Genomic DNA, 26,077 nt, shown 5'->3' on the forward strand with positions numbered 1-26,077 from the left:
GTAATTTTGTTTTTTTTCCATGTTTTGTAGTAAAAACTAAGATTTATTTAAAAATCTCACTAAAACTGACAAAAAAATATCGAATTAGATCCAAATCAGAGATAAGTTCAAATTAATGTTATTTCAGTTTGGAATCGCTCATAGATTAATATAAGTATTTATTTAGTTCGTTTCCATTTTATTCAGTTTAGTAGTACTTTTTTGAGCAGCTACATCTAATATTACAAAAATAAATCAAAATTAATGTTGTTTTATGTGATTTAGCTTTTTTCTGTACAAAATTTTGGGGGAATATTGTTGCGTATACCACCTTAGACACGTTTTTGGTCAATATTCTTACTTTATTTGGAAATTTTTGTAAAATATCTCAAAAAAGTCATCACATGCGGCCGATATTTGTTTGATATGAAGGGCAAACTACTTCTTCTGTTGTGTTCAATCTTTAGTTTGGAATCTAGGAATTATCTGTCTTTATTTTGAAGGCGGTAGTAATGACTTTTCCAGTTGAGATTTTTGCTTATAACTGTTCAATAACTGTGCACTTTACCGCATTGTGTAATGCAGTAGTTTTGGTTCAGGCAAAGTCAGAATTTTTTGGTTGTTTGTATTGATTTTGTACTCAAAACCAAAATCGTTCCTTATTCTTGGTACTTACCGACAACCACGATCTGTATAAGATCCCTTACGGTAAACACCATCAATATATAACCAGAACAATCAATGGTTTTAGGGAAGTTTTTATTGGTTTATCAAGTTAAGTAGATTTTACAATGTGTTTTTTGAGCGCTGAATGATATTTCACTTTTTAATTATTAAATAGTTTTTTTAAATTGCACTTAAAACTTTGAAAGTAGTTTGTTTTATTAGTTATTACTTTAAAAATGCAGGTTTGCGCACAATTTTATACATAAATTGTGATTTTAATTCGGATTTTATTAACGTGATAAATTTTAGGGATTGGATTGCTCAAACGGTTGATCAGTTTAAAAATTTTAATCTATTAATCAAATATTTTTAAGACAACGAAAATGCTTGATTTACCCTAAGTCTGCTTAATTGTAAATAAATTAAATAAAAAATAAAATGGAGTACACGGACCCTTTAATAAATTTTTTTAATCCAATAACTGTTAGATGCCCCAATAACTATATAACTATAAAAGTGTTGAGGAAAAAAAATAAATGCAGTTTGTAACATTGTATAATAATAATTAGCATTTTTACTCATTTCAATCTTTAGTTTGGCGGTAATCATTTTTCCAGTACAGTTTTTTGCTGAACTGTCCAATAACTGTGCTCTTTACTCTAGTGTAATTATTGTATCTTTTGAGTATTTTCGAGCAAAAACTAAGGTTTATTTTGAAAAATTGGATACAGACCAGGGGCCGTTGACTTTGGAATTAGTTGTACAAATTTCTGTAGTTTAATCGGAATTGTTTCGTTCGAATTTCAAGGTAAATAATTTTTGAAAAGTGCGCGCAGGCGCATGCGTAGTTTTGTCCGGTTCCGGCCAATTAGAGTGAAGTATCAAATCCGTCATATTGCCGTCATTGCTGCAAAAAATTCCGAAAAAATAATGGCGAAAATTACCACATGAAAATGCTTCAAAAAACGCAAACACAAGTGAAATAGTTGCAAGAAACTTGTTACATAACTGATAAGTTGATCAGCTTGGCAGATAAGTCTCGTTTTTTGTTTATGTAGTTGATAGAAGAAAAACCCGTATTATAAGCACAACAAACAGTTTTTTTTGGATTGAAAAGTGTACTCGCCTTTAGTTTGTTTAAAAATGAGTAACATGGGTCAATTCAATAACAAGAACCCTCCATGGGGCAGGGCTAACAACTCGCCAAACATCGTGAACCAACCCAGCCCTTTGCAACAACAAATCATGAACCAAAGTGCCCTCAACAACATGAATACGTCCGGAATGGTGCAGTTTCAACAGCAACACCAACAGCAGGTGTTCCAGAACGCCATGGGCCTCCAGCAGCAGAACTTGGGGCTCGGGCTGCAACAAATGGCGAACAACGCGATGGGGGCAGGTAGGTACCAAAGTATGAAAAATGAAAAACTGAAATGTGTCACAGGTTTAGGTTCGCAACTCGCATCCAACCAAATTTTCCAGCAAGTGGGCGCCGTTACCTACCCAAACCCCCGCGGTTTGAACCCCACTGCCTTCCAAACACAAAACATCTCAGCTGTGCCCCCCGTCCAAAACAACTCAAACGTGGGGACAAAGCAGCGCGTTTTCACCGGGACTGTTACCAAAGTCCACGATAACTTCGGTTTCGTCGACGAGGACGTGTTTTTTCAAATAAATGCGTGTGTTAAAGGGTCTAATCCAACCGTGGGCGACCGTGTCTTGGTCGAAGCTTCGTACAATCCCACCATGCCTTTCAAGTGGAACGCTACCCGAATTCAAGTTCTTCCAATGTCTAATCAGCCTTCTAACAGACATTCGAATAATTCGAAAAATTACAATAACTCGAACGCTAATACTTACAATGCGGTTCCGCCACCGAATGATAATTCAAATGGGAATTTTGGGCGGAATCAGAGGCCTAAGGCCGTGATGGGACGAGGCCGGGAGAGGTCGCGCGATCGCGAAAGGGATGACGATGAAATCGAGAGAAAAAGACGCAGGGAAGAACGGATGCGAGAGCGTGAGAAAGAGGAGAAGAAATCGCCGTTGAGGAGACGGTCGAGGTCGCCAAAGTCAAGGCGCCGATCGCGGATTGTGCCCCGTTACATGGTGCAAATACCGAAAATTGCGCTAGATTTGTAAGTACATTACGCATAACTTATTGTTAGGACAAGAAACGACGATAGTTGATTGAATTTCAACAACTTTGAGGACGGAACAAACAAAAAAATACAGGCAGACAGAGCAATAAATTATCAATAGCACTGTTAATAGTAAGAGGTTGAAAGAAATAATGCAAAAATTCAAATTTTTATACCAATTTGTACAAGTCTCATATTTTTCAAAATGCTACACTATAAAGTTATAAGGTGGTCAACTATCGGAAAATTAATTTACGAGCACTAGTAACTAAATGTTTGGACGAAATCTAGTTTTATTTTTAATTATCAAACTGGTTTCATTGCAACAAACTTTATTCATAATTTACATGGATTCAAACTTATGTATTTTTTTCTCTAAATACCACTTAACAGACATTCCAGGGAATATGCAACCTGACCCTGATATTTCAAAATGAATTTAATAGTGTTAACTTTCTTTTAAAATACATGATTCGGTTTATATTTGATGTATCATTTTGCGACAAAAGAGTTTTTGTGAGAGGATAATCATTTAAATTGAAGTAATTAACTGAATTCTGAGATTTACATACATTGCCCCTAGGTGATAACATACTGACGTATGTTGTTGAATATTTGTTTAATTATATTTTTTTAAGAGTAATTTTCTAGTTTCTGTTAGTTCAGAATATGGAAATCGATTACTAATATTACTTCCTCATCTTTATAACTTTTGCTGTTCTGTCCGTTATCGCAAAAAGAAAATGTTCTTATTTCTTACGTTGTTAAACAAAACCAAGATTTTTTAATTGTTACTGTCTAATTTTAATATTTATCTATTAAAGTCTTTAATAGATAAAACCTGTCTGAATAATTTTTCTAGAACTATTTCCACACACAAGATTTTTTTATGTCCTGTCTGTCAAGTGTCAACAAAAAGTAAATTAATCAGAAGTTGCACATTGCTTTTTCTTCGGTTTTGATTTTGATTTAGTTGTTGCAATTAGTGCTTTTTAAATTAACAGAATTTTATAACGATTGTTCAACGATAAAAATGTGAAGTCTTTTTCGAGTCTCGTCCGTCATCAGTTTGTATTTCTTTTTCTTGCTCGAATTTCAAATTTTAAAAGTGTGGCTCGATTTGTAGGTTGCAAACAATTTGACTGGTACTAAGTTCCCATAAAGAAAAATTCACTTCTACTGATTTTGTTCGAAAAAATTGAAAATAAAATCTAAAAATTTGAGCCGTCCGTTAAAATGGAATGGATGTTAAGAGTGTTTGGTAATGTTTTCGACGCTAACAAATTTAACACCAAAATGGGCTTTGACTGTCAAGATTTAAGGTAGACAAATGTTTAACAAAATGTTACTTTCTAAAATAATTATTTTAATTAGGCAAAAAAACACATTACTCACGGTTGCAAAAAAAAACAGAGAACTCTGTGAGTCAAAATTAAGTGGTAGTGGACATACAATAACTGGAAAAAAGTTATATTTACTGATGAATCTTAATTTGTTGTATGCTTTGAAGATTTTGAAACTCAAAAACGAGTAGAAGAAAAAAACAAGAGGTCTTTCAAAAATACGGTTAAATTTGCCAAGGAACATATAATAATATGGGGATCACGTCTTCAAAGGTTCTGGGGCAATTTGAGTTCATAGATGGGTCAGTAGTAAACACCGCAGATAAACACCATCAAATAAATTTTGCAAAGACGTTTATTACTACTCTAAAAAATTATTTCTGGAAGGTATTTTAATTTTTCCGGTAAATGACGTTTTGTGACAGCAAAATTTTTGAAATAATAATTTGGTAATTTTTACATTAATGTTATGCCTTGGCCAGGAAATAAAAAAAAGATTTAAAAATCAAAATCAAATAGCTCATATTTGGAACAATAAAACGCCAGAATTCTATGGCACATTTGTTAAAAATGTACATTCGAGACTTCATTAAAGCCAATGGAAATGTAACAAATTACTAAAAAGGTTTTTTTGTTCAAACAATTACTAGTCAATATTATTTTTGTTTTTTTTTGTTTTAATTTTAGATTTTATGTTAAATATCATGTGCTTTAAAGTATTTTTTAAATAGGTTGTAAGTTTCCAAGCAAACGTATTTTTTCAAAATACAGGGTGTTTCACATAACTTTACGAGGCTTGCGTCTAATATTTGCAACCAAATATACAAAAGTTACAAAACACTAGATACAAAAAATACACATTTCATAATTTAATTTTTGAACCCCTTGACAGTAGTTGTCAGACTAATGACTGTTTCATTCATAGTCATAAATTTATATTTTTCTCAGACAATTATCATGTGTTCTATCAAGAGACGGAATGGATATGATTCTTATCTATTTTTGGTGGCATTTTACAGGCGCAAGCCTCGTAAAATTATGCGAAACACCCTGTACACATGTTTTTTTAATAACCATTCACTAGCTTGACTTGCATTTTTTTTACAAAAAAAATGTATTCGTCCAAACGTTTGGTTGTTAGGGTCGTATACCTAAAGTGTTGTTCTCATCTTAGTTTTTCCCAGTTTATGAAGCATAGCATACAGAGCTTAACATATCTGCATTTTTTCTAAGCAGTTATGTACTGAATTGGCTGAATTTAAATTAATTTAAAACAATTTGGTAGACGGTATAACGCATTTTTGTGGGTACATAAAATCGAGCAATTTTGTACCTCGTTTCGCCTCCTAGTATATTACACATTATCGTGAATTCGCTTAATTAATTCTACAGATCGGAGGCCGATGTCTTGGAAATCCGTCGCAGATACGCGAACCTCTACATCCCGTCTGACTTCTTTTACACTCACTTTAGATGGGTTGATGCCTTCCCGCCAGATAAACCCTTCACTATGAACAAACCTAGCTTTTTCCATATTATGAATAAGGAAGTCGATCCTGTTGTTGAAAATGACGCCGTTCTTGAGCCACCCGATGCAGACTACCTCTTTTCGGCCAAAGTAAGTGAATTTTTTTTGCTTTGGTAATGGTTAAAAATAATTTTCGTAGGTCATGTTGATGAGTATGTCCGGTTTGGACGAACTTTACCAAAAATGTTGTGCCATGGCTGAAGACAAAGATAAGAGAGATCGGGAGAGTGAAGAGAGAGATTTTGTACATCCGGCCCGTTTGTTGAACTTTTTAGTGGGGCTGAGGGGTAAAAATGAGACTATGGCTATTGGAGGACCATGGAGTCCGTCTTTGGATGGGGAGAATCCAGATAAGGATCCGTCAGTTCTGATTAAAACGGCTATTCGTACCTGCAAAGCCCTCACTGGGATTGATTTGTCAAGTTGCACCCAATGGTTAGTTCGAATTTTTGTCAATTTTTTTAACAGCTTCATACAGTCACACATTGGACAATATCTATGGCACAGGTCAGGGCGGTATTCATTTTTTTATTTGAAAAACAATTTTAAATAAATCATTTTTATAAAACATGAATGGCCATTGATAATTTTGATGCGATAGTGTTGACAAAAAATTTCAAGTTCAACATTCGTTGCATTAATCGGTTCCTTAGAAAAAAACTCAGCATTCATTAAATCGATTCGTTGAATTTTTGCGCTATAAAAATAAAAACGTAACTTTTTCACGATAAAGTACAGCTGTTTCAAAACAAATCAAACATTTTATTTATAATCGGAGCAAGATTCTATTCAAGATGGATGCGGTTTTTGAAAATTTTGAATTACATTAAGCATGAAAGATATTTTTGTGAAAAATTAAGCCAAGTTAAGTGGCAAATTTTGTGTTTACATCCCTTCAGATATAGTTAAAAAAATATTTCCACTTGTTTTTTCAAAGTAATTAGAACCCAAAAAATAGCCAGTGTTGCCGATTATACAAGTTTTAATTTGCAGATATGGATGAAAGGCTGAATTTTTGATAAAACTTTGAGGCACTTTGTAATTATAAGCAGTAAGTTATAACTTATAAGTTATAACAGAAGGTCTATTGAACAATTTTTTTTTGAAAATTTTTTATTTAGTGAAGCCAACAATGAGGTTAATATTGTCAAATGTTATATAATTAACTTACTAGCTCCCCCCACATGCTGAAAATTGCAATACACAACTTTGTAAGTAGTGTCTCAAAAAGGATAATCTTTTTTTTATGTGTTACTGTAGGTAGATGCCCTCTGGTTTGCTAAAAAAGTGGTACAGTTTTCTGTTCCGAGTTTTTTTTAATCGAGATGATGTAGCTTTACAGACATTCCATTTTAACGGTCGAACACATTTTTAGATCTTATTTTCAGTTTATATGAATAGTAAAAGTAAAAGTGATTTTTTCTACTTAGTACCGGTCAAATTTTTTGCATTCTACAATTAGAGCCAAACTTTTCAAATCTGAAATCGAGCAATAAAGAAATAGTAATTATTAAAGACTTTACTAATATTAAAATATGTCAGTGTAAAATAAAAATTCTTAGTTTTTTTTAACAGCCTAAGAAGTAAAGAACAACATTTTATGTTTACGATAACAGACGGGACAACAAAAGTTACAAAGACAAAAAAGTAATATTACTAGTCAATTTACTTACCGATTTCCATTTTCTAAACTACGAGAAACGAGAAAAATACGCTTAAAAAATATTCGGCAGTTGTAGTACGTCAGTCTTTTATGTTATCGCCTACAATCTATGTATGTAAATTGTAGAATCCAATGAATTACTTCAATTTAAATGATTATGTTCTCCCAAATAACCGAATCGTGTATTTTGAAAAAAACTTAACATTACTAAAAACATTTTAAAATTTCGGGGTCAACTTGCATTTTTGCTGAAATGGCTGTTATTGCAATTTTAAGTACATTTATGTAATAATCATAAAGTATAGTCGTTGTTTTTCTCAAAAAAACAAATTTTGACATTCGAAACAAATCGTTTTACACATAGTTTAAAAAATGAAACTACATTCATACAAACGCTTCATTGAAATATTGCGTTAGTTATTGTAAATACTGGTTAATTTGTTTCGTTCATATTTTTGATCATTCATTTTTGTTAGTTTAACTGCAGTGATATCAAAACACTTTTGTACTCCTCAGTATTAAAAGCAATAAGAAAGACATACTTTCACTTTTGTAGCCGAAATAAATTGAAATCAATAGTTAATTCTGTCTTATACTCGTAAGTAACGATTGTTCAACCAGATATCTAATGATTAAGAAAATGTGAATAAGGCCATTTTCGTAATTTTTTAAGGTGTTAAGTGTTTTTAGTTGGACCATGTATGAATGACATGAGTTTTGTTGTGTATTTTTAAGTTAGAACAGACCCTATTGCAACATTGTAAATTGCCATCGTTGGGTTAAGTTGAGTTTGTTTGCAATGGTTACTCTAGGGTGCTGTGCGATCCTCGTCAAAATCATATAAAGCGGCATAAGCGCATGCCGTTGCTAGCGGCAGGGAGCCGTTCGGGAGTTGCAAAGGTGTGCTTAAATCGTGTTTGGTAGCTAAGGCTAGTAGCACCTGCTCACTCGTTATATTCCATTAGGTACCGGTTCGTGGAGCTGTATTACCGGCGGAGCGAATCGACCCACAAAGGCAGGGCCGTACCGGCGCGGGTCGAAACCGTGGTACTCTTTCTACCAGATGTTTGGAGTTGCGTACCTACCCGTCTGGAGTGGGACGGCCTCCATCAGAGCTACAGAAAGCAGCTGGAGCGCAGACTGAAAGCCGATCTGGAAATTGGCGGCGGCGGGGGCGGCAGTGGCAGCGGCGGCGGCGACGACACGCCACCGGCTGACGAAAAGGCATCAATTTTGTTAAATCTATGTATAAAAACAATAGGCTAGGTATACGCTGTGGACTGACTGACACTGGGCCAGTCTCGAAAGGCCTAACTCCACCACCACCACCCACCTGGTGACTGGTTTATGATCGGAGAGTGCAAGCGAACGAGCGAATGCGACGAGCGATTGATGCGTGCTCAGTCACGATCACGATTCTCTTACTAACATTTTTCTCCCAACTCTAGGAAGAAGAACCACCAAGTGATAAACTCGAACCGACTCACTACTCGCAGCTGGATCCCAAAACTATGGTCGTCAGTGCGCTACGAAACGAACTCAAAGCGAGAAATATCAACTCGAAGGGGTTAAAATCACAGTTGGTGGCCCGTCTTGCCAAAGCCCTCAAAGTTGAAGCGGAAAAAGCTGAAGATCCGACAAAGGAAATCCAAACGGAAGTTGATTACGATATAAGCGCCGATGAGAAGAAAATCGAAGCAGAGGAGAAGAAATTGGATGAAAAGGAGAAAGCTTTACTTGAAAAACGATACACTTTGCCCGAACAACAACACATTTTAGTACATCCCTCTCGAACGGCTAAATCGGGCAAATTTGATTGTACCATAATGTCGTTATCGTTGTTACTAGACTACAGACCTGAAGATACCAAAGAACATTCGTTTGAAGTTTCGTTGTTTGCAGAGCTATTCAATGAAATGCTAATGCGAGATTTTGGTTTCAACATTTATCGGGCTTTATACGAACTACCCGATAAAATCAAAGATGAGAAAAAGAAGCGTGACGATGAGAAAAAGAGTGACGATAAAAACAAGAAAGAAGACGAGAAGAAAAAAGACGAAGAGAAATCTGAAGAGTCGGAGAAGAAAAAGAAGGACGATAAAAAATCAGACGATAGTGAAGAGGACGAAGAATACGACGACGAAGAAGGTAAAGACAAGAAGAAAGATAAAGAAAAGAAGAAGAAGGAACGGGTTAAAATGTTCACCAAAGACAAACACTTGTTATTATCGTTCATTTATTTCGACCAAACTCATTGCGGTTACATTTTCGATAAAGACATCGAAGATCTTTTGTACACTTTGGGTTTGAATTTATCGCGTGCACAAGTGAGGAAACTTGTTGGTAAAGTCGTAACTCGTGATTCTCTCCATTATCGTAAGTTAACCGACAAGCCAAAGGACAACAACGAGTTTATTGTTATCGACGATTTGGAAAAAGAAACGAATTTACATGACCTGGCTGTGGGAAATAAAAAATTGTTGCCCGTTTTTGTCGGTGAAGTGAAAGTCAATGGATCTGAAAATGAGGAGGCTCCAAATCCTGATGATGGTAAGTAGTTGGGTGAAACAAGTGCTTGTGAGGAAAGCTGTTATCTAGGTTTGGTGACTTATCGAGGTGCTTTAGTCGATGTTGGTAAGTTAATGTCGCAATTGGAACGGAGCGAAAAAGCACGTCTTGAAACCGAAAGTCGCATGGTTAGTTTGAAGAACGAAAATAATAAATTATCAGACAAGTACAACAAATCTAATAGTACCATTAAATATTTGAACTCTGATTTGAAAGAGTATAAAGAAAAATTGCGAACTACTGAGGATGCACTTAGTAGAATTACGGTGAGTTTGTTATTATTATTATTTTTTGGTTTACTGTGTTTTATACGTTCAGGCGTACTCAAAATTGTATCAAACGACACTGCTTGATATTCGAGACAAAATTGATCCTGTCTTGAAGAGCACTTCAAATAGCAGCAAGGAGGAAGTAGCAGTTAAGAAAGATTGTGAAAAGGATAAGAAGCACGACGAGTCGAAAACAAGATGGGAGAAGGAAGTGAAGCAGGAAGAAGTGCAGGAAGTAGAACCAGTTGAGGCTAAAAAGGAGGCGTAGGGTGTGTTTTGTATTTGTTGAAGTGCTTGATCGTGTAGGATTAATAAAATGTACGAATTGACTCACCCAGTTGCATAATAATTTATTTAGTACTAGACGAGAGAGTCCTTAAATATTTTAACAGGTGATAACGTAACAATTTTCTTTGGTTTCTTGGTCATTCTTCCCACCTGCAATTTCACAAGTTGTACTAACTATGCAAATATGAGTGGCTAGATTGACATTGAGTTCTTCACAGCTTGGGTTCGTGTCAATTTGACAACTTCTACAGGATGGTCAGAAGCGGGTACTTTAAAACATAGCTTTCATTTAAATAATCTTTTAATAAATCTGCAAAACATTGCGTTAAATACAAACTACAACAGTACAAAATGGATTAACACTTAACAAAAGGTACAGACAGTCTTATGCGTAATGACTACGGTGTCATGTGTTCTAACTGAAATAGTAAGTCGGGTGCAAATACCTCCAGAAGCTATGGTTTTCTGATTGCACGTTTGCCGATGTGTTGGTTGTGCCATCAACATCCCCATCGGATTTCGGTGGAGGATTTGATGGTTTTGTGTCCATTTCAGGCGCTTTGATTTTGTGATGAGCTTCGTAGATGGTGTTATCCGTAACATCGTCTTCGAAGTAATCCCATTGGTACGGCTCCCGGTTATTTTCGTGCGAATCGAGGATATTGCAAATACTACACACACCCGACTCTTTACAGTAAACTTTATATTTTCGAGAGGCTTCTCGCAAGCGTTCCAGAAAGTCGGGCATGGCTTTCATTGCCACCCATGTTGTTACAGAAGCTGGAATATTCACTCCGGGATTATCAAAATAAGTTAGACTAAATTCGATGCCGGGCTTATTCAGTTCGGTGTACGGTCTGATGACCATGTAAGACCAGTAGTCCTCGATTCGGTATTTTGTCTGTTGTTTAGGACAACTGGGGTGTTTGGTTGATTTGCTGACTAGAAAGAGGGTTTTCGCTTTGTAGTCGACCAAATAGCGCCGGTTGAACACGTAGTCTCTGTTGGCGAATAACGTCTAAAACGAGAGAAGTCTTTTGGAACCAACCAAACGTATTGGCTAAAATTATTTTTTTAATCCTCATTTAACATTGCTTTTGAAGAAGAAAAGACAAAAACAAATTCAAATGAATTTAAATTAACAACAAATTATCAAAATTCTGTGAGTTATTTAAATCATCCGGAAAATGTTAATTTCTATCAGCTTGTGTAAATCAAATTTGAAAACTTTTGGTAGAAATTGTAAAACTTTTTTAATCGAAAAATCGCTATAAATAAAAAACCTGTACAACGGAAAACGTTGCCAAATTTATGTAGTAAAAGTTCATTACTAATGTTATTTTAGATAAAGGTGAAAAAACACTTTCAAGTTCAGCATTCAAAACAACCGCTTCATTTAAAGTTTCCCTACAAAAAAATACAAGTTTAATATTGTTTTCATAAAGTAATATCGTTCCCCTATTATTGTGGGTTTAGAGAAAACTACAACAGTTTTAGACATCATTAAAAATAAGTAATTCTGAAGATTAATTTGCAAAAATCCATGCAATTATTCAAGTTATTTATTTTAAGTCGTTACAAATTGTACTTTCGTAATGACTTAAAAATTTTCGAAATTGCTGATTAAGAATTCAAACTTAAAATTCAGACTTTTGAACTCAAGTTGTAAAAACTGCGAAATTTTCAATACGAGAATTTCCAATTTCAAGCTTTAGAAAAAATGAAACAATTTCTGTTTCAGCTGTGATCCTAAATGGAAAAGTTGACAGATTTGTACATATTTTCGTCAAGGTTCAGGTGTTTTAAGCCTAGTGGTTATAGCATATTTTGTCAGAGCTCCTTTTAAGCTAAAAAATATGCTTACCAGCTCGAAAAAGGGCGAAAATAGGACTATTTTTACCTTGTTTTCGACAAAATCTTGTGAAACAATTACATTCCTGACTGAGAAATAGCATAAACATAATTTGGTGTCTTACTTACTTTTTACTAAATTGTTTTCGAAAAGTGTGTTAGATAATTTATTGGATTTTCGCTACAGTTCAACAAAATCCCGCTAAAGAAATAAAGTTCTTGGCTTAAACAAAGCAAAGTGTCATTTTCGGAGTAATATGGTCATTTTTTCAATTATTTAGGTAGAATTTGTTCAAAATAATTAAATTTTTGGCAGAGAAATCGCTCAAAAATGGCGGATTTGAGGTCAAAAAACTTATTGTTTTTCAGCTTAATTTTAAGGAAAATTTTATTACTTTTCATTTAAATGAATGTGTTACACCGCTTAAAAAAGCAAAATTTATGCCATTTTTTCCCCAAGTTTAGCGAAATCTCGTGGAAAACCTACGTTTTACCTTAAAAATAAAACGGCAAAAGTAATGTAATTTTCGTTAAAATTTGTATTTTTCAACATAGTTTTAAGACTTAGGAATGAGTTAAAAATAGTGTGATTAATATTCTTGACAAACATGTGCGAAACAATGACGCTTTTAACTGAAGACATAAAATTGAAAGACATTCTTCCAAGACCAAACTCGAAAAGGCAAAAAATACACCATTTTCGGTTCGATTTGTTGTTTGTTTGGCTTGTTCATAACGAAATGTTTATAAATCTTTGCTTTGTTATCTGACATAAAGGGTTGCATTTAAAAAAAGTGAACAGAAGACAAGTAAAAAAGATACATATGGTTAAAACATTTAATTCTCAGAGCAGTGAGTGATAAAACTGATAAATGTATAAATGAAATTTAATTCTCTATAACTTCTTTTCTTACGGTTTTTTCTATTTTTTCATTGTATTTGCAGCATTTTGAAAAATATGGAAGGAAGCACAATTTTGGGTTTTAATAATTTTGTTCGTTAAAATTTTAATCTAACATTCAGTTGGCGCAGTCAGTAGGACTCTTACAAATATTTTGTACAAAGTTTAACGCGCAACTTAAAATTGTTTTGAAGACAAGCACTTTTAAAAAAATTTAAACTCTCCCTACCAAGGTTTTAAGGCAATTTTTAGAAGCCAAAATACTTATAGGTTGTAAAGACAGTAACGAGTTTATCAACAAGGTTTATAGATGTTTTACTTCAAAAATAGTATCTTAATAATATTCGGGGAAAAGGTTAGTTTGTTTAGCCTTGGGATTATTCCATTGGGTGGAAATTACTTACTGGCCACTGCATTTCCCAGTAGATAATGTCGCTATGCGAATGTGGGTCTGGGTCAGCTTCCACAATATTCAAAACCACCGCAGTGTTATCCCACTGTCTTCTATAATCAATATCAATCTGAACATTCAGAAAATCTTCAGCAGAGACATCAGCATAAGACCCATAAACCTTATATTCGTAGTTTCCTGAGGAGTGCAACCTCCTCCACACCACCAAGTCATTTTTTTCGATAAATAATTTCCAATCATCGTACGACGCCAGTTTAGGCTTCTCGATGCTATCACTAGGCTTTTGGCATTGGCAGATCCGTGAATTTTTTATGCACTTGTTACATAAGGTTTTTTCCTTGAGCTTGTAAACATACTCCAACTCTTTTGAATGTCTCCTAATTTCGCTCTCCGGGATGCGATTCGAGCTCCAGTCATAGGCGGCGACCCCCAGCGCCGCCACCAGAAAATCCCGGCTTTTCACCCCAATTCTCTGCCTCATCTGTCTCAGAAACTCCCTTAAAGCCCTTTCCTCCCACAATTTCGAGTAGAGACAAAACATCTGCTGGCCCCGTCGTAAACGGTGGGCCATCACACACTCAAACTGGTGTGCCCATACCCTCAACACGCTCGAAGACTGGTCCTTAAGGGAGCGGGGTACAGCCGAGAACTTGTCTTTGAGGACTCCGAAGAGTTTGCTGTTTTTGAGGATCAGTTCGAGTCGTTGTTTGACATTGTTTGCGGCTGAAATCTGGCGAAGCATTAAAGTTATTCGGTAACACTGCTCGCTTAAGTTCTTGTTTTCTAAAAGGAGGATTTTGAGGTTAGGGTAAGTCGGGAATGTTTGGGATAGTCTCCGGCGGTACATACTGGGGCCGGTGAGGGACTTTAGTAATTTTTGGATTCTGAGGGGTTTTTGGACGAGGTGAATAGAATTGTTTCGAAAAATTCGGCACTGGAATACTAAAATTTTGACATTTTCACTGAACGTAACACGTTATCACTGCTCGAGTTCGAGCTGCCTGTTTGCAATAAATAACAGTGATAACTCGGTAAACAAGAGACGCCAAGGTTATGCCGGTAATGTAAGGTAAGTGTTAAATTTATTAAGTGTTCATCATTCAGCGGCCAAAAATAGAAAATCGAATCGAAGAAAATAAAGGACATAAGGCGCGCACGCCTTTGCTTATATTTTATCGCAAGTCCACGTGGTTTGCGGAACCCACGTTTGAAATATTACTCAATTCGCTTATCAGTGCGTTTCATGGAATTTTTTTGAAAAAAAATACGAAATTTTCGAATATCAACACATGGACTCGTTTTAAAACAGAAACCTGTAATGCGGGATTTTAGTTCGCAAATTGGGGAAGGCGCTGGAAAACTTTAAATAAAGCCGGAAATATTAATTTAATTCTAAAACGTTTTCACATTCGCTACGATGCCAAAATTTAATGAACAGTTAAAAAACGAATGAATGGCCAGTCGAGTAAATAACTGATATCGTTTTTTGCCATAAAGGTGGAGGTGCGGTTTTTATGCAAAGAAACTTATTCAAAAACAAATCGATTCATTCACATCATTGTTTCCCTACAAAACACAGAACAGTAAAGGTTAGGTCAGGTCAGGTCAGCTACAAAACATCCAACATCAAGTTCAACACTGTTTTCATAAATATTATTCTTTACTTTTGAAATTTAATTACTTTGTGGACTTAAAATTCAGCTTTGTCAACATGAAATTAATTTCTCTTATACAGGGCGTTAAGGAATCTCTTAACAATATTTCGTATGTGAATTAGTCATGATCAGACGAGTTAAAAACCATTACATCATTTTTCCTCACCTGTTGAGAGCCACTGTGTGGCTTCTGGTAGTTTATTAGCAGTTCATTTTTTCATTAAACAAAATGGATATGGTAGCGCTTGAGCGTTTTGACAAAGAAGTTAATTTACATCTGCTATTTTGTCAATAATATTAAAATTTACGCTAATTTTTATAATTTTAGTTCAGCGGTTTTCAAAATTTGGGACTTTAATTCTAAAACAATTTTTGGGAAACTGTGCATTTTTGATTAACATAAATTTTGCTTATTTGATTTCTCTTCTCTATCTATCTTTAAATTTTTTGTAAACCATTCCCTAACACGCGCTGTATATGCTGTTTCAAAATTATAAAAACGCCAGCATCGCATTTTACCGAATTATTTTTAAATAAGATAAATAAAATTGTAAAATAGTAATTAGTGATTAGATCTCTTATTGAAAGTATAAATTGCATTAGTTATTATGTTTTTGAAATTCATGAATAATATTTATAACATCTAATTTTGAGAGAAAATGCGACGTTGGCGTTTTTATAGTTTTGAAACAGCCAATAGGTATTAATAGTGTTGTTTCTAATTTCATAAATACGAGTAGAGGCTGTACACCTTTTTTTTACAAGTGGCTACTATGGTACATTATTTGATTTAGTTATTTTTTATCTTACTAAAGTGGCCATTTGATGATTTTTTGATTCTATCGGTGAAAAAAATACTAAAACCAAATTTTTCATATACTAAAGTTTGTTTTTTCTTGGAAAAAGCGACAAACTTTTAATACCTACAACACTTGCTACGATCCAATATTCATTTATAGACAGATTGTTTAACAAATTACTATTTCTAATTTTATTATTTTTGTCTAAATTTTTTTACTTAATTTCCTTAAAATCAAGACTTTTAAATTTCATGTTTGATAATAAGAATAATTAACGCTTTTCTTCTAGTGTTAGAAAAAAACAAAATTAACATCTTTTTCGATTGTATACGTGCTGATTTTTGTAGGGCCTACATTAAAAACTTTTCAACTTCTAAATAAAGCTTTAAAATTTTGTATACTATCCAAATCGATCATTCGGAGTTCAACTAAATTATTTTCACAACGGACAAAATAATGTGGAATTGCTGTTTTCATGTAAAGAAAACAAATCGATTTATTCTATGCTTTTCTACAAAAAACATTTCAAAGTTCAACATTGTTTTCATTAGTACGTATATAATTTTTTATTTTTAAAATTCAAAATAAATGAACTGAAAATTCAGCTTTTTACTTTGTGAACATTAGACTAATTTTTTAATTACGTGTTTTAATTTAAGTTTAATTTTAATTTAACTCCCAAAACAAAACAAAATATTTTTTTTGCTTAATATGCTGATTTTTGGTTTGTTTTTAACAAAATTTTGGTAAATAATTGTGTTTCCGAATGATAACGTACTAAAACTACTAAAAGAGATATTATTCTTTATGAGATTTTGTGTTTTTACTAGTAGTGAGTAGACTCAAAAATTTGACTTAAAACTAAAGTATCGAAACTTTGAAAGGCTCTTTTCTGAAATTCGAAGATTTTAAACTTTCGAATTTTGAACAATTTTTTTTCTACTTTACAAAATGAGATCAGATTTTATTTTTATACCTATCTATTCCAGCGTCTCCAAACTTTTCCGTATGTTTCCCCATGCAAGCATTATTTCGCCAAATGTAGGTACTAAATCAGCATTTAAACGTTGTTTTAATGTAAAACGGTTACGCCTTACGGCAAAAATCTGAATAAATTTCCGCTTGAATCATTAGGAATCCAAATCGCTCTTATCCAAACATTTATTAGATAAGCAAATAAGAGTTATCGCTGGCGATAACCTCCGATAGTTTTAGATTTGCCACGCGAAAAATGACAAATCTCCCAAAAATCATAATTTTGGGGGCTGGCGCTGCCGGAATTGCCGCAGCGTCCCGACTTTTTGAAAATGGATTTAAAGATTTGACGATATTAGAGGCCGAAGACCGGATCGGTGGCCGTATTTATTCGGTTGAATTTGAAGGGAGTATGGTAGATCTCGGAGGACAATGGTGTCACGGTGAAGAAAAAAATGCAGTGTTTGAGTTAGTCAAAGACTTAGATTTGCTTAGTTCTTCGTTTAATAACTACGCAGACTTTACGTATTATTTGTCCGACGGGACTGTGGTTGAAAAAAACGTGACGGATCAGTTATTAGCAATAGCTCGCGACATTTTTGAGGACGAGGAAACTGCCAGGAAGACGAGTGGGACGTTTGGGGATTATTTTATTAAAGAGTAAGAATTTTTTATTAAAGGATGAGCGAAGGAAAAATTACTTTGATGAAACTTCAGGTATAGGGAAAGAGTATCTCAACTATGTGGTGATAAAACAATAAGGGAAGCCTCCGGTTTGCTATTGGATTGGTTTCATAAACTTTGGATGTGCTTAGAGTCGGCTAAAAGTTGGGACGAGTTATCACCAAACGGAGCATATCAATACAAGGAATGTGAGGGCGATCTCTACCTACAGTGGCGAAAAACGGGCTTCAAAACCGTTCTTGATGTTTTAATGGTATTTGACCACGTGAAAACTTCCGTTTTAAAAGAGAGTTTCAGAAAAAAATCCCCGACCCGAGCAGAACATTGCCAGTTGAAATACTGTTAAACAAAGAAGTTAATAAAATTATTTGGGATTGCGACAACAACGTCACTGTTCGTTGCACCGACAATTCAGCATTTAAATGCGATCATTTAATTATCACTGCATCAATTGGTGCGTTGAAAAACCTTTCTGAAAGTTTTGAACCGCAACTACCTCCAATAAAACAAAGCGCAATTGATTTAACTGCAATCGGAGACGTTAAAAAAATCTTGTTGAAATTTCCAAAAAAATGGTGGCCTGACAGTTTCAAGGGCCTTAGTTTAGTTTGGAGGGACTCTGACCGGGAAAAACTTTCGACCGAGTTTCCGCAAGGCCCAATCAAGGACGGAAAATCCTGGTTGGAGTACATTTACGGCTTCTATGTTATCGATAGCCACCCTGACGTGCTTCTGGGTTGGGTTGTGGGTCCAATGGTTGGTGAAGTAGAACTCTTGCCTGATGATGTAGTAGTTGCTGGTTGTATGTTCTTGTTAAAAAAATTCGTTGGTGATAAATACGAAATCAGCGAACCGCAGAAAATTTTAAGGTGATTGCTGGTTGGTTGTGACCGGTGTTAAAGCGAGTTTTAGGTCCAAGTGGCGTAACAACCCGCATTTTAACGGCTGCTACTCTTACCGGTGTTTAGAAGCTGAAAAGAAAAATGTGACTTGGGAAGACCTAGCTAGTCCTGTTGCTAACAGTAGTAGTAAACAAGTTTTATTGTTTGCTGGAGAGGCTACTCATCCAATATATTACTCGACAGTGCATGGGGCTATTGAGACGGGTTACAGGGAAGCTGATAGAATTGTAAATTTGTACAAGTGAGTGCTTTTTGCATGGATGTTATCAATAAAGGGGTTTGTCATTTCGTCTTTTTTAATAAAATTTATGCACGCGTAAAACTGAAGGTTTTCCATAAAATAAGAAAACAAAGAAAGTAACACAATATTTGTAGCTGGGAGCATCATAACATCTAAGTGTCACAAGATACCTGAGCTCACTTTAGCGAATGAATTCGATGTGGAATGGAAAAAGTATAAATTCGTTCGCTTTATTTCATGTTTGGTTTCCATTATTGTTTGAATTTTTGCGACTTCCTTTATCATTCCGGGTTTTATTTGTTTTATTAAAACATGCTTGTAACTATTCTTCTCTACTGCAGAGGCGGGTTAAGCACCGAATGGCCAAGCTTTTGAACAGATTGGTAATTTTGCAAACCTAAAATTGTTAAAGGGTGGTATAATAATTATTTATGTTTTTTGTCTAATAATAATAGTAGTATAAAATTAAATAAATTAGAATAAAAAGAAATAACAATAGGTCTGATGATCGTACCAGAGCAATTAAAATAAAGCAGAAAGGGAGAAGCATTAATCGATAATAAAAAGACAGGTGAAAATCGGACATAAAAAATGTAACTAGAAAGAAAAATAGAGGAAAGGTCAAATAAAAATAATAAAAAATGAAGTAGGCTGCCGTCAGTTGCTTCCTTCAGTCGAATAATGTATTATTTTACTTATTAAAAGGAGAAAATAAAAAAATTGTTGACATGCTGTAGCCTTCAAAATGAGTGGCAGATTAAACATTAAAATTAATGTAATAACGTTTCAAAACATGGCTCTGCAAATCTTCTGAATGCACAAATTAAGCATCTAAAAAAATAAAACTTTGTTTTTGTAATAAACAAAAATAATAATTAAATGAAATATTGAATAAAAAGTGATTGACAAAAATTACATTTTTGTTTCATAAATTTTGTGCATTTTTTTTAAATAAATGTTATTAATTAAACATAATAGTATTCATCATGGGTATTCATAAATCTAAAACTATTACAACATTACCTACTTAATCGAAATTTTACGATTCCTTGTCTCATTCTAAAGCAAACGATGCCAAGTGTTTTTTGAGCAACAAATTTGTAAAAAAAATTTTCGTTAGTTCTAAATTACGTTACTTTCTTTTTTTTTATTAATCATTAATTTAGGATCATTTTTTTTACGTAGGTAGGTCGTACTTCTTTTACAAAGCATATTTACGTATTGTTTTTTTAGAACGAAATAGAAAATTATATTTTTTGTAATTTTATACAGAATCTTAATCCAATGAATACGTTAATTAACTAATTTTGATTACAAGGAATTGTGGTTCTTCCAATTTTTTATTTAGATCTACGATAGTATCAATTTTTATAGAAAACTTTAAAAAAAAATTTTCAAACATGTCTATAATTTAATTTTAACAAAGAATCCTTGTTTTTATTTTTTACTTACCTTCTACCTTACCTGACCTAACATGACTTGACCTGACCATTATTTTATTTAAATTTTATTTAGAATTCAACGTTTAACGTATTTTTTTTACAAAATGACGTTGTTTTGTGTTTTCTCCTTTTTTTGAATAAAATCATAAAAGCAACTTAAAAAAATGTACAATTATATAGAAGAAAATATTTAACAGCGAAGGTTGATTTTTGTATGGTTATTAGTTTTTGAGATCCAGTAAAAATACACTTTTTTGCTGAATTAGACAGGAATATGATAAATTTGAAAAAAAGAAAAGAAAGACGGAAACAAAAAATATTGTATTATGTGTTTATTTGAATTTGTAATTAGAGTAGGCTTTAATACTTTTTTATCTTGTATGAAAACTCTAATTTTTATAATTAATCAAACTGGAAGGGTTAAATAATATAGTTTCGAAAGGTTATATTTAATTAGAATGCACTTTTTTTTTCGCATTTTGCACTAGATTGTTAATCACAAAGCAACAAATCCGCCTACTTATTATAAATTCAAATGATCGTATACACTTAACATAAAAATTGATCGTACACAGGATAAAAAATTGTGCATAAACATTTTTTCATTAATAATTTCTCATATTTAAGTCTGGTTTCACAGATATTATATAGATTTTAAACTGAGACCTTTTTGCTTCCTAACTTATTTCATGACATTTGCTCTAAATACTAACATAAAATTTCTTAAAACACGATCACTTATTTTTTATTTTTAAATAAATTTTTGCTACATTATAATGTGATTTGAAACTAGAAATGTGGGCCTCGAAATTTTCACTAGCTTAATCCGTTTCTGTTCAATCTCAATCAGAATTCTAGAAAAACGCTCATCATCTCATTAGTTCCTGATTTGCTTGTTTGAAGGTGCATGACGTCTGCAGCTGGGTAATGCTCGTAATAATAAACTTGTGGGTTTGAATAATGAATAATTTCAGCTTGCGTCTGCTCTTCTTTCTCTAATTAGGCTAACCTCAGCGCATGTATTCCAGTAAATTAAATTAACATTTCGTTGTTTAGTTGCTTGATTCGAGTAAGCAATTGCAGCATCTCGGCAAATCTGCCATCTCGAGCCTATCGTGTTGTAGGTCGCCGGAGTTAATTCATCGTAAAGTGGCAATTATTGGGGCTGGAATGGCAGGCTTAGGCGCTGCTACGACGCTACAAGAGCTCGGTTTCACCGATTTCGTGCTAATTGAAGCCCAGAGTAAGCCTGGAGGCCGCATACATACCTTAAAGCTCGACGATAACATTCTTGAATTGGGGGCCCAGTGGATACACGGCAGAGACAATCCTTTGTGGGAACTGGCGCGCAAACATGATCTCCTCTCCGAAATAAGATCAGAGGAAGGATTGGGGCTTTATATTAGAGATAATGGTGAAATTATTGATGAGGATGTGGTTAAGAGAGTGGATTTTGAGATTGGGAGGATTCTCGAGGCCTGTGAAGGGTTCGTCGATTCTGTTGATTATCCGAAATCGGTCGGGGAATATTTAGAAACGCGGTTTGAGGAGTATTTGAATAAATGCCATGATAGTGACGACTTGAAGGAGATTAAATGGGAATTGTTCGATTGGCACGTGCGCTTCCAGATTATAGACAATTCGTGCTTGAATTTAAACCAGCTATCGGCGAAAGGTTGGGGAAAATATGTTTGTTTAGACGACCAAGCGCATTTTAATCTTAAATGCGGGTATAGCGAGTTGGTTCAAATTTTGGTCGATAACTTACCGAAAGGCTCTCTTCTGCTGTCGACACCTGTTGCTGAAATTCAACCCTTGAATAAAATAATATGTGAAGATGGGTCGGTAATAACTTGCGATCACCTCATTGTCACACCTTCACTTGGTGTTTTAAAAAAACTAAAATTCACACCCAAGTTACCAAAAGAGACGATTCAATGCATTGAAAATCTCGGATATCACGGGATTGGTAAAATATTCCTGATATTTGACTATAAATGGTGGGACGTTGATGGATTTCAATTCGTTTGGAGGCGAAGCTCGATTGATGAGAATAGTTGGGTTAGATATATCACAGGCTTTGATCCGATTTTACACGGACCTACAGTCCTCCTAGGCTGGGTTGGAGGTGAAGGAGTAAGAATTATGGAAAGTTTAAGTGAGGAGGAGGTCGGAATTCAATGCATGGAGTTATTCAGACGATTTCTTCCGAACCGAATTATACCAAACCCGGTGAAAGTCGTAAGGTAAATGATTTTATTATTATATTATAACAGGGTGTTAGGAAATGGCTTAGCAATATTTCGTATGTGAATTTGTCATGTGCAGTCGATTCTTATATCATTTTTTCAAAAAGTGCGTACTTTCTTCAGAATTTTTTATTAACCCCCCTGTTGAGAACCACTGTATGGCGTATGGTAGTTTATTAACAGTTAATTTTTTTTATTAAACAAAATGGAGATGGTGGCGCATGGGCGTTTTGAGAATTTTTAAAAATTGCGGCGAAATGTTTATTTGTGTGGGAGGTTCGAATCCCGTCTTGGCAAATAAGTTTTTGTTTTTTTTTGTAAAATTTAATTGCAAAACACAAATTGAAATAGAAGAATAACGTAGTGGACTAAGAAGTTATTTTACATCTACTGTTTTGTCAATAATATTAAAATTTATGGTAATTTTTATAATTCTATTTCAGCGGTTTTCAAAATTTGGTACTTTAATTTTAGAACGATTTTTGGGAAAACTGCATTTTTGATTTACATAAATTTCGCCTAATCGATTTGTCTTACCATTCTCTCTCTACCTTTAGATTTTTGCTAAACCATTTCCTAACCCGCTTTATACATTATTATAATTAGCTGCATCACATTATAGAGGAAGCTATTATAAAAGAGCTAAAACAATTTAGTTAGCTTTTAATTTTGGCTTGATTCAGACTAAATTTTCTTCTTATAAATTGATTTCTGACACATTCTTGAAAACATCTATTATAGAATCCATTGGGATAGTACAGTTTTAACTAGTATTGTTTCTAAATTAGAAAAATTAAATTGGAAAGTTAGCAAAATTTAAAAAATACAATATTAAGCATTATATACAGGCTGTTTGTCTAAACCCTACATTAGAAGTATTGGGAGTTCTAATAATGATAGTAATCTGAAAATCTGTATACAACTAGAATCTGTTAGGGTATGATCATTGATCAATGAAAATATTGTCAACATGGCAGCACTTCTGGTTATACTGGAAGTCGTTATCGACTTTCTTATTTTAAATGGAAAACAATGTTTTTATTGCATTTTTTGATTTTTTATCAGCTTTCCCTGTACCTAAATTTACGTTTTTAAAGTATTTGAGGTTTTTTTTAATTTTTTTATTTCTATCTTTGTATTCAAACATTTATAATTTTTTTTGGCATTTTAAATTTTTAAGATTAAATTTGCTGAACTTCAAACAATCATAACTCAAAATTTCCAAGTGAAATGCTTCAATTTTTATTTGTAAATGGTAGAGAATTTAATTCTGCACATCGATCTGTATCTCTATACTTATTAGCTGTTTCAAAACTATAAAAACGCCAACGTCGCATTTTACCGAATTATATTTTTAAATAAGATTGATAAAAATGTAAAATAGTTATTAATAATTAGATCTCATTGAAAATATAAATTATATTAGATATTATTTTTTTAAAGTTTATGAATAATTTATAACTTTTATTCTTCGACACTGTCAAAATTTACGGTTTTTCTCCTGGGTAAGGAAGTTTTGACAACTGTTTGGCATTTTTCAGTACGAGACGTCAAATTATTTTTAACAAATTTAAAGCAATTTTAATTAAGCCTTGCTGAGTCTATTTCGAAGAATAAAATGTTGTATTCAACTCGTTTTTGTGTAAATCGGTTCATTTATTTCGCCTCGTGGATGATAAACCACTCGTTTTCACTCGTGGTTTAAAAATCCACTCGTGAAATAAAGCGTCCGATTTACACTTTATTATTATTATTTCAATATTTTCACTCAAACTCATTAAATAAATAACTATTAATTTTGAGACAATATGTGACGTTGGCTTTTTTACAGTTTTGAAACAACTGATATGTTTAAGAATTTTTAAATTATTTGAACTTTTTGTTGACATTGACAAATTTATTAGTCATTGTCATAGCTCTTTTTGCATAGATTTTTGAAGTGTAACATTTTCAAAAAATATTTCAAAAACGGTTAAATTTAGGTATAGAAAAAGCTGATGAAAATCTCCACTTAAAAATTTTGAAAAATGTAAAATTTTGTTAACCTTGAAAATGTTGTCTTTATCTATCGTTAGCTCTTTGCTGTTTAAACATTGACTAAAAAATAAGTGAAACTTAAAAAAAGTTATGAAAATAACACTTTTAACTGAAAAAGAACACGTTTTAATTAAAAAAAATTAAATACGAAATACTTGATTTTTATGCTATGAAAGATGATCAAGAGGAGATTTTTTTTCGCTCAGTTTTACTTAAATGTACCATTATTAAACTAATTATTGCACCCAAGTTTAATTTTTGGCTAATATACGAGTGACAGATATCGCTAATAACAGTATTTTCAAAGCTAACTTAGTTTTACTATTCCAGAAAATTTTTGAACTTTAATTTTTTCACTTTTTAATAAGACTTAAGGTGGGTATTATGAAACAACACTGAATTCAGAAAAAAATGCTTTTTTAAAAATGATTAAATTTGGCCCATCGTGCCATTTAAAAAAATCATGTTAGCCTTGTATTTTTAAAATAAATGACGGAGAAGCTCTCAGATGATAGAATTTAAACACTTTTAACTATTTACTAAATTTTAAGATTCTCTGTTAAATTGTTCTGAAAATATTTAAATGTATCCATACTTTTTACCGACCCTGTATAACTCAAAATCTAGACGTGATAGGAAGTTTGTTCTCGTGTTTTCTTGTTTATCTCATTGAAATAAATCCAGGTAATCTCTTGCCTAGTGTAATTAATTAATAATTATTGACCAATTTAGTAATTTTTCGTGTTATTTTAGGACTACTTGGTGTTCCAATCCCTGGGTCCTGGGTGGGTATAGCCACATTACGCCGGATTGCGATCGGTCTAATTGTGGAATGCAGAAGCTGTCGGAACCCATATTCGTTGACGGTAAACCAAGAATATTAATGGCAGGTGAAGCTGTGCATTCTTCCCATTATTCGACAGCTCATGGCGCGTATGAATCAGGCCAGCAACAAGCTCAAGTGTTAATCGAATACATGATGAAAGGTTCCAAGTTGTAAATGAGTTTGAAATAAATTGAGTGAAATTGGAGTTTTTATTAATTTACCCTGCATTAGTGTTTAGCAGTTAATAAATGAAGCGTTATTATGGGCCATCAATCGGATAACGCAGTATTGAGCTTTTAATAAATACTCTCTGCTTGTGTTCCAGTAATTGATCATTAGTTGACCACTACAATGGCATTTAATTTCCAAAGGGAAATATGAACGCGATCTTACGCGACGATTGAATTCAGAAATCGATCGTGAAATTTGTTTATTCAAATTACGACTGCACTTGCAGTCAAACTTTTAATGATGCATATTATTCATGACAGAGTTGGATTTTATTCATTAATTTGTGTCTGCAAGCGCGGTTTGGCCGTCATCCGCATTCTCTTTTGATTAATTAACTTTTGACAAAATTATTTTCCTAAGAATCGGCCAGTTTTGAACTTTTAATTACTGAACCAGTGAACAAAAAACGTCAATCCGACACTTTCG

The 26,077-nt window shown here is 33.5% G+C and overlaps 3 protein-coding genes across 6 annotated transcripts; 2 read left to right on the forward strand and 1 right to left on the reverse strand.

Moving 5' to 3' along the window:
* Positions 1-1,505: 1,505 nt before the first annotated feature.
* Positions 1,506-10,490, forward strand: LOC655829 (cell division cycle and apoptosis regulator protein 1). Its single transcript, XM_008202595.3, has 8 exons — positions 1,506-2,044; positions 2,090-2,783; positions 5,522-5,747; positions 5,797-6,092; positions 8,286-8,544; positions 8,769-9,870; positions 9,919-10,154; positions 10,207-10,490. Exons 1-8 carry the CDS (start codon positions 1,789-1,791, stop codon positions 10,423-10,425), a joined length of 3,288 nt encoding a protein of 1,095 aa, XP_008200817.1. The 5' UTR covers positions 1,506-1,788; the 3' UTR covers positions 10,426-10,490.
* On the reverse strand, positions 10,488-14,456 carry LOC655738 (stAR-related lipid transfer protein 7, mitochondrial). Of its 3 annotated transcripts, XR_001575377.2 has the most exons (4): positions 13,602-14,456; positions 10,892-11,463; positions 10,648-10,755; positions 10,492-10,595 (listed from the first exon to the last, which is right to left on the reverse strand). XR_001575377.2 is itself a non-coding variant. In XM_015983025.2 (3 exons), exons 1-3 carry the CDS (start codon positions 14,454-14,456, stop codon positions 10,583-10,585), a joined length of 1,440 nt encoding a protein of 479 aa, XP_015838511.1. In that variant the 3' UTR covers positions 10,488-10,582. The 3 variants fall into 3 exon arrangements, 2 of the variants coding, with proteins under 2 accessions (XP_015838511.1, XP_967394.1); XM_015983025.2 differs by lacking the exon at positions 10,648-10,755 and having other exon boundaries at positions 10,488-10,595; XM_962301.5 differs by lacking the exons at positions 10,492-10,595; positions 10,648-10,755 and having other exon boundaries at positions 10,762-11,463.
* Positions 14,457-14,544: 88 nt separating this feature from the next.
* On the forward strand, positions 14,545-25,625 carry LOC655655 (spermine oxidase). 2 transcript variants are annotated; one of them, XM_008202593.3, is made up of 7 exons: positions 14,545-14,678; positions 17,274-17,699; positions 17,757-17,976; positions 18,021-18,592; positions 18,636-18,866; positions 21,433-22,554; positions 25,348-25,625. In XM_008202593.3, the coding sequence occupies exons 2-7, from the start codon at positions 17,296-17,298 to the stop codon at positions 25,592-25,594; spliced, it is 2,796 nt and encodes a 931-aa protein (XP_008200815.1). In that variant the 5' UTR covers positions 14,545-14,678; positions 17,274-17,295; the 3' UTR covers positions 25,595-25,625. The 2 variants fall into 2 exon arrangements, with proteins under 2 accessions (XP_008200815.1, XP_008200816.1); XM_008202594.3 differs by having other exon boundaries at positions 14,560-14,678; positions 17,280-17,699.
* The last annotated feature ends 452 nt before the right edge of the window (positions 25,626-26,077 follow it).

Source organism: Tribolium castaneum, chromosome 4, assembly GCF_031307605.1.
Source record: "Tribolium castaneum strain GA2 chromosome 4, icTriCast1.1, whole genome shotgun sequence".
Lineage (NCBI taxonomy): Eukaryota > Metazoa > Arthropoda > Insecta > Coleoptera > Tenebrionidae > Tribolium > Tribolium castaneum.